This window comes from Diaphorina citri, unplaced genomic scaffold (genome assembly GCF_000475195.1).
Source record: "Diaphorina citri unplaced genomic scaffold, Diaci psyllid genome assembly version 1.1 scaffold57, whole genome shotgun sequence".
Lineage (NCBI taxonomy): Eukaryota > Metazoa > Arthropoda > Insecta > Hemiptera > Psyllidae > Diaphorina > Diaphorina citri.
The window spans coordinates 47,509-56,779 of NW_007377494.1; the positions used below are offsets into that span (position 1 = coordinate 47,509).

The following is a 9,271-nucleotide window of genomic DNA, read 5'->3' on the forward strand; positions in this document are numbered from 1 at the left end:
AACATTACTAACGTAAAAAATTTGGACCGGTTGCAATACTTTCTCATTAACTTGTATTTCCCTAATAATATTCGTAATAGAAAGCAATAAAATACAATTCCAATCTCTGTCTACTCCACGAGACTGCAAACCCTTTTGATTCACCCACATAATTACATCACTGCACACCCAAGGCAAAATTTCAAAAGGGATAATGATATTGTGTTTTGATACGGGATTATCTCATTTCGGGTAATGAGACTAAGCTATACGCGTTCATTCACAACCTACCTTATTATACGTTCAATATTTTGATTCCTCCTTGCATTTATTCGATATAGTCAGTGGGCATACCAGGAAGCTACTTTACAATTTTCATTTCGCTTCTCGTATTTGTTGGTCAAATGGCGAAATCGACTAGTCAGTTACGAGAAAACTTGGACTCAAAACCGGGGCCGGGGGTACCGCGGTTTGAATAATAACAGCAACATAAAGTAATTGAGTCAGAGGAAGGAATATTACGTTAAAAAATATATTTTTATTTAAATTTATACCTATTCTTAAAACTCGGTATGTATCTTTTATAATATTATGACAGGTGACAGGACATTCCTCCTGAAGCTGGGCCTGAGGGAACAAACAGTCATACGCTCATTGCAGCTAGGAAAGCAAAATTAGAATCTTTGTGCAAATATTTGGCGCTAAACAAGCAATAACAATTATGACTCCAATTTCATAATAATCATAATCCTGCCTAATGTGAAAATTTTATGCCACCATGCCCACAAACTGTAACTATCAGTTTGTGTTTAGTTAGCTTGGTGGGTAGAGCGTCTGATTTGTAAGCGAAAGGTCGCGGCCCGGGTTCGATTCCCGCCCGGGGCGGATTTTATCCTCAACGTATGAGGTTCGTTCTTGGAACGGCTGGCTTTCTCCTATCCTGTCTTCCTTCACTCTTCGATTTCGGGACGATAAGACCCTAGCAGTTACAGTTCCCTCTATCAAACCTCTTGAAAAAAAAAAACTGATAGTTTTCTCAGTAAAGAATTAAAAGGGAAACGGAGTTGAACATAAAGTTCAATCCCGTTCTCGGAATCTGAAGGACAAATCCTTCCTCGATAATAATTGAAGGTAGAATTTTCTCAAGCTATTTCCTTTATTTTCCTGTCATTTTCACTCCTCTCAGCTTTAGCACAGCTTGATACTTTTTTTTCGGATGTCTTCCAAGAGAAGAAATTAGAAAAATTCTCCTTTCTTCAAGTTTTGTTTATTCAGAGAGAGAGGTTCACATACTAAGAATTATCTTTTCAATTTCAGATGTTCGTATGTATTTTTCTTTCTTTTGATTCTCAAAGAGCGTGCAACAAGTCAAGAAAAGTATTTTTTATGTACGTTTACACAGTCTGAAAAGAAACATGTCAACAGTGTACGGTGTTGTATTTGTAGAAAATAGCAGAACACACAGAATAAATTAGTATTTATTTTATTGAAAGTTTGAGAGAAATTTCTATGAATTTACCTACGACATTATTGATTTAGGACGTGGATATTACAAATTACATGGTAGTCACAAAACATCATTCTGCCTATCGGTAGGTCTCTAAAAAATCAAAAAAAGACAATCTCAAAAGGCCTACAGGGCTTAGAAAATGTACTTGGAAAAGTTGAGTTCAATACTCGTTATATCATCAGCATAATACACCCACAGATAAGTTCTATTCCATGGAAAACCACCTAGGGGATAATAAAACGTCAACAGAGGCATGTTATGATGGAAAAACAACCCAATATGTACTCCTCCAGAGAGTCTGGATCTCATTCGCTTATCGGAAAATTTCAAAATTCCTATTCGTAATACACTAGAATTCACTAAACACAGTGGTAAAATCTAATGGCTTATTAGGATTGTTTGTTTTACATAAGGTGACACGGTAGGATTTGAAAATCTTCAAAGAGGTCTCTAGAGCTTTGAGATTTACGACCGAGCAGAACTCACATTAGGCTTTCCTTCCCAGTTTTCTTTCTCAATCACGTATTTACTCACGACTAATGGAAAAGACCCTTTTTTCGTCTCTTGGGTTTAAGAGCATCCACTTTATGGCCCGTGGCTTTCATATTTCCAGGTTTTGACGTGATGTGTGCTGAATTTGCTGAAACGTACTTCCAGATTAAGCTGATGGCAATGGACAATGGCTGTCTGGACGATATCATTAGATCTTTAAAGGATGATGACTTTATTGTGCCCACTAAGACTGGTCGGGGGTAAAGTCAGCTGTTTCGCAGGAATTCTAACTTCTCAATATTGTCTTCAAATTGTTATCTTTCTCTTGATCACTTGTCCTTGTTGTAGCGGCTTCAGCTGCAGCCGAATAGTGAAGCAAAAAGAAAAATCACTTGTACTCGGCATTTATAGATCGTCCTATAACGATCCTTCTTACTTCACTGGTACCTGCTCCGATCTCATACAGCTTGGCATCTCGCAGATATCGACCGGTAGGATAGTCATTGATATAGCCATTTCCGCCTGAAAAATAAAAGAGGAAATGAGGAGTATAAGAAGAAAAAGAAAGAAAAGAAGAAAAACAGAAAGAATAAAAAAAGAGAAGAGGAGAATGGAGAAGAATAAAAAGAACAAACAGAAGAAAGATGAGAAGAAGAAGAAGAAGAAGAAGAAGAAGAAGAAGAAGAAGAAGAAAAAGACGTCGATGAGAAAAAAAAATATATATAGTAAAGGCAGCACTCCATTAGGTCGAATTGCTTTACCTCCTTGGAAAACAGATAAATGTCAAACTTTATGACAACAAGGAGAAAAAACATTACACTTCCTATAGAATAAATTACTAAAGAGTAAACCACGACGGGATAAGGGATTTCAAACTGTTGTCATAGGCATAAGAAAACTGAAAATTGCTGGAAACTTAGGTACCCATGTTTACTGTTTTTTTCTCTCTAGTAAGTTGGGTTGAAAGCAGACTTCTGGTAAATAGCTAGAGGTAAATAGTGAAAGCAGACTGCTGATAGTGCTGATAAATAGCTAGAGGTAGGTACCTAACATTCCAGGAATTTTCCAATATTAAATACACTTACAGACAGCGATAAACGAACGTAAAATATGGTTCACTCATCCGTCCGTAAACTGTTGTGATAGACAAAAGAAAGTAGTAATAGTAACTTCCCTTCCTATAGGATAAGGAAAGAAAAAAATCAAGTTAGATCTGATTGTCAACAACAAAAACCCATTTTTCGATCTAGGCCGAGGCGAAGGCCGATCTAGCCCGAGGAAGGCCAATGAAGGCGGAAATTCTTACCGAGGCATTGTATGGCTTCGAGGGCAACTTTCACAGCATTCTCGGCGGCCACAAGGAAAACACCGGCACATTCTTTGGAGTTGATGGAACCGCGGTCGCAAGCTTTGGCAACACTGTACAGATACGCCCGCGAGGCACTCAAAGCCACGTGCATGTCTGCTATTTTACCCTAAAATAATAATAATAATAATAATAATAAAGAACATATAATGGTAATAGTAATAAACCTATACAAGAGGCAGCTAGTGACTTGTAAGCTGTAAGAACTTTCCTACGTACGTAGCTACTCTAAAGCGATTAGAATATTCAACCGCACGTGCATGCAATTTACGCGTATTGTATGTAAAAGCCAGACTTAATATTATGAGTACCTACCTACGTAAAAGAATTTGAATAGACTGCACTGGAATTAAAAAAAAGAGTTCGTCAGCCTTATTTTTGTTCTACAAGTCACTTGGTGAAATGGTGAAACAAATTATTAATCTTTTTCGAAGGGACTCCCAAATAAGAAAAAGGGAATTCTCTGTACAAATTGGCATCATACCTAGGTGGCTAAAAGTTCAAAGTTCACCTGGAGTAGGTACCTACCTGCATCAACTGGAATTCTCCAATACGAGTCCCAAATTGAACTCTCTCATGAACATAGTTGAAAGCGAAATCACAACATGCCTGCATGATTCTGAAAATATTAACATGAATAACTAACTAGGTAGTCATATTTGGTATTGGCTACAAAATTTTTACGAGTGGATGCTCTTCGCACTCAACCTTCTCTTTAGCAAGGTGAATTTCAGGCTGGTATCCTCCCTGTTTAAAGTCCCCCAGTCCCTCTAGAATTCTAGAGAATCATTCCAAGAAATACTTTCATAAAGGCCGAATGATTGACCAAACGCGACCTACTAAACAAAATATTAACCCTCTCTTACCCAACGGGTCCAGCTGATATAACCAATCGTTCCAGGTCTAGTCCACTCATTAATACATAGGCACCTTTGTTTTCACCTCCCAGTAAATTTTCAGCTGAAAATGGGACCAAGAATAGAAAAGGGCATATTCTACCTGTATAATATTCAGATCCTATGTAAGTACGATTTAGAGTCTTGCACATTGCATACATACTTAGTTTTCAGGCATTCATACAAATTGAAATGCAATAAAATCGCGGTTAACGAGGTAGGTAGTTATCATGATTCTGATTTATGTTACGTAGATTTCCTTGAAGTTAGTCTCCGATCTATGCATGTGTTTATAGTCATGATGGCATTTTTACCAGAATATTCCATTTCTATTTCAGAAAGTCTTTTTATTTGCGTAAGTATTTCTTGCTTTCTGTTTTCTTTTTTCCCGAGAGAGGACCGAAACATTTCAGCACTATTTCAAGGAATTTCGACGACGTAAAACAAAACAAATGTTCCACATACCTGGAACTTGACAGTTTTCGAAGATTAGTTCCCCGGTGTTGGAGCCCCGCATTCCTAACTTGTTCAATTTCTTGCCTTTAGAAAACCCGGGTGTGCCCTTCTCAACTATGAACGTTGAGATGCCGTGTTGCTTCTTATCTGCGTTTGGATTGGTCCTTGCGTATACCTGGAAATATTTATTTACATATTTTTATTTTGATACAATTTGGCAACAAGGCCATTTGCAATACCTGGAAATAAAATCCAGAATTTAACATGTGTGATAAAGCCATGTCAGTAGGTTTAACTAACTTGAATAAGTAATATTTAAACCGCGGGATGCAGCTAAAATCAGGTTACCTAAAATTCTTCAGGTATTAGGGTGGAAACTATGCTAAGTATGCTGATACTCGGAGTTTTCAAGACCTACTTCAGAAGATTACACCTTCAAGCTCAACTTTATTACCCGGAACTTTTGTCTTAAAAGTATTTACAAGTTCTGAATATGTAAGCAGGGAATAGGTAAGCAACTCGCTTTTCTTTAATATCAAGAGACAGTGCAAATAAACTCGCGTATATCATAATTTTGCCTCTTCCTTCTTCACCCATTCTTTCATCATCCCTAGTTCCTCATTTTGTCTTATGTAATTCTCTTACATTCCATGTTACACTACAAGCCCGCATAATTCCCATTAGGTCCTATACATTATAAGTACACCTATCCATACAATTATCTATTGCACAATTAAAATAATCATAATTTACCTATTTAAATAAATTTCCTTTCATGTAAGTAAATCTTGGGGGAAAAATCCGAAAATGGATTTATCAATAACAAAACAAGGAAAATACACTCCGAAGTTCACATACCGTACAACAACACATGTGTCGAGTATACTTAGTCCATTGCACTAGCTACAAGTAGATACTTAATGTTATGATAATACCAGGTCAATTGACGAGCTAAATTTCAAATAATTATAATCTGAGCGTAGGTACCTATTGGAAGTCAGTACCTATTACATAATTATCATAAGAATAATATTAATAGTAGTTAATCTATTGTGATTTTTTTTCTTTTCTTTTTAAGAGGTTTGATAGAGGAAACTGTAACTGCTAAGGTCTTACCGTTCTGAAATCGAAGAGAGAAGGAAGACAGGATAGGAAAAAGCCAGCTGTTCCGAAACGAACATTATCCGTTCAGGATAAAATCCGCCCCGGGCAGGAATCGAACCCGCGGCCTACAGCTTACAAGGCAGACGCGCTCCCAACTAAGCTAACTATTAGGCTGGCGAACTTTTTGAATCCGGGATTTCAGCGTAACATGCCGATTATCATATTCTTGATAAATTGTTTTTAGTATAATATTTCTTTCTTCGCATATTATATTCGTATTACATGTCTTCATTGTTCGTCTTTTTCAACACGCCTTCCTCCTTCATACGTTCTTCTAGGTAAACACATTTCAGGTTTATTCATATTCTTTATTCTACCATGGAGAATATGGGGTAGGTAATTTTCCTTAATAAAACATACTTTGAACTCTTTAGAGATTTTAAGACAGTATATGTTTCAGAATAAATTAAAAGAGAATCCAGATGCTATAGATTAAACACGTCTGAACATTATAGTATCTGAGAGCACAGCAGTGCGCCAGGTCAAGTTCCAGTTAGCACGCTTATGTGTTACCTATCTTAGACGAAAAGATTTGGCAGGTTTTTCTCATACTTACTACGGCAATATCTGCGTCAGGTCCATTGGTAATCCAGAACTTATTTCCATTTAAAACATACATGTCACCTTTCTTCTCAGCTTTTAGAGACATCGATATCACATCTGACCCAGAACCTGGTTCTGACATTGCCAGACAGCCGATTTTTTCACCGGAACATAACTGAAATGTCAAATAGGAGAAATATGTATATTATCGGAAGTAAGTATGTAAATATAAAAGCTATTGACCATATAGAACTACATGTAGACAGTCATACAAGCTGATACCGGGATAAAAGGTTAGTATTAATCAAAGTTATGCTCAATTTTTCATAAAAAATTTAACTGTTTATAACAAGCTCGTCATGCACAAATGTAATTCTAGGCAGGTACATGATAAGAGACATCGACCATCATTAAATGGGTATTACATATTACATAATAACAAAAATTATCAATGATATTGAAATCTTTAATCTTGTATCATCGATAGCTCGAAGTATATGCGTAACCAGATTCGTTATTTTTTTTTTCCATGTTTTTGTTCTTATAATAAGGAGAATTTATATTAATCCACGGGCATTAAAGCTATCCCTACACAAAATTTCCGGGATGAAGGTAGTAGGACACAAGATATAGGATTCATGTCATACTTTAAATTATTCCATTTCTATTGAATTTTATTTAGTCTGATACAAATACCTTCACAAACGTTAAGCTTGTAAATGAACGATATTATGAAATATTAGGTAGGTACAAAACATAACGTAACCCTGATATAGAGATATTGAATTTTGTACAATGTTTGGGATTTCATGCTCTTTTTTTCCTACAGTCTACACAAACAACTCTAATCCTATTATCTTCACTTTATTTTACCCTTAACGCAATGATACATGACATGGTATTACTGTAATGCTTGTATAAATACAAAAAATAAAATTAATTACATTTGCGAGTAGGATGCTACGTACAGAAGGAACCTGGAGCTATTACCTATAATAAATTATCTCACACTGTTTCATAAAATATCTTACATAGGTAATTACTTTAGTTTAAATGTATCACAAACATTTCAAGATCTATTAGCCATTCTTTGCTTAGGTTTATCCACGTATATTCTAGTTATCGTAATAAAATAGGGGTTCTCATTTAAAAATCAAAATTTGGTACCCAATTCGCGAACTTCGCGAAATTTTTCGCGCATCGCAATATTACCAAAATATCCGCATTGAAAATCAAAGACTTACGTGTTTTTTTTTTTTGTTTTTCGCACTTTCAAACAGGCTCCGAAAAAAAAAAACAATTTAAGCATAAATTCTGGGACACCCTGTATGTTAGGAGAAATTTCTATGTTTACCTATTTTACTCCATTGTATTAGTTTTTCGCACTTTCAAACAGGCTCCGAAAAAAAAAACAATTTAAGCATAAATTCTGGGACACCCTGTATGTTAGGAGAAATTTCTATGTTTACCTATTTTACTCCATTGTATTAACCTCATTGATTACAAGGTATAAAAGCAACTTCCGTTGCGTACTATATCACGCAGGAGATTCCGGTTTGAATCCCGATGGTGTTGCATTTTTTCAACTTTTTACCTCCTGGCATTTCGGTATGTTATTAGTCTCGTAAGTCGGTACAAGTGTGTAGCTATTTGTATGTGAATAACGATCAGTGGCAAAAAAAGTTGTAGTCTCCTTAGAATAGATTCCGATGGCTCGCCATCTTGGATTTGTGCGTGAAGTTAGCACCACAACTTTTGCTGCGAATTTGTACCAAAGCCCATCATTTAGTACCCATTTTGTTTACCTCCTGGGATTTCGGGATGTTATTAGTCTCGTAAGTCGGTACAAGTGAGTAGCTATTTGTATGTGAATAACGATCAGTGGCAAAAAAAGTTGTAGTCTCCTTAGAATAGATTCCGATGGCTCGCCATCTTGGATTTCCCGTGGTTTAGTACATCAGGCGCTACCACACCAAAAGAGGTGAAACGAACTTCAGAAGGGCGGAAATTCCGCAAGGAAAATACAACTAAAGTATTAGGAAGTGATGATTGGGAAATAAATGTAATGGTTACATGCTGTGATGACCAATAAATAACACAAATAATAAAAACAAACAAATAATAGATATATCAAAATATACGATATAACAGTTAGATTTATTGACGTCTAATCTATATCCACAGCCCGAACACGGAAAGAAGTAAGTAAGTATATCCACGACACTCAACTACACATTAGTCTTAGTAGGATTCATACCCACCTGCCCCTTACCAGGCTGAGTGAACTCCAAAATTCAAGTCGGTACATAAATTAAGGAAAATTCGTGTTGAATTTTATTGACCTCAGTCGGAACCAAATGCGTGGCTTACTGACTAGGTACTAGGTAATTGTAGTACAAATCTATTAACGTAATCGGTAGTCATTAGTGACGTAGGTAAGTATTCGTTTACTCCAATAGTATAGTACAGAGGTTTCCAACTAGCGGCCCGCGGGCCACATGTGGCCCGCCAGACCATTTTCGTGGCCCGCGAAGCTTTTTGACCATTTTCGCAAAGCTTTTTGACAAAACTTACCTAAATGTAAAAAAGAGACAAAAATCTTCGAATACTTTTTGAAAAATTTCGCCCGCGGCGCTCAAAATTCGATCTGACTGCATTTCTGAAAAATTTGGGGGGGGGGCCAGTCGGAACCAAACGCGTGGCTTACTGAGTAGGTACTAGGTAATTGTAGTACAAATCTATTAACGTAATCGGTAGTCATTAGTGACGTAGGTAAGTATTCGTTTACTCCAATAGTATAGTACAGGGGTTTCCAACTAGCGGCCCGCGGGCCACATGTTGCCTGCCCGACCATTTTCGTGGCCC

The 9,271-nt window shown here is 36.6% G+C and overlaps 1 protein-coding gene across 1 annotated transcript in view; it reads right to left on the reverse strand.

Moving 5' to 3' along the window:
* Positions 1-1,446: 1,446 nt before the first annotated feature.
* The window catches only part of LOC103517796 (isovaleryl-CoA dehydrogenase, mitochondrial), a 15,876-nt gene continuing 8,051 nt past the window's right edge, over positions 1,447-9,271 (reverse strand). Inside the window, exons 4-9 of the mRNA XM_008482845.3 lie at positions 6,420-6,581; positions 4,709-4,874; positions 4,214-4,307; positions 3,876-3,966; positions 3,288-3,456; positions 1,447-2,503 (exon numbers count right to left, since the gene is read on the reverse strand). Coding sequence (XP_008481067.1) covers positions 2,370-2,503; positions 3,288-3,456; positions 3,876-3,966; positions 4,214-4,307; positions 4,709-4,874; positions 6,420-6,581 — 816 coding nt within the window. The 3' untranslated portion in view covers positions 1,447-2,369. The remainder of the gene's footprint in view (positions 2,504-3,287; positions 3,457-3,875; positions 3,967-4,213; positions 4,308-4,708; positions 4,875-6,419; positions 6,582-9,271) is intronic.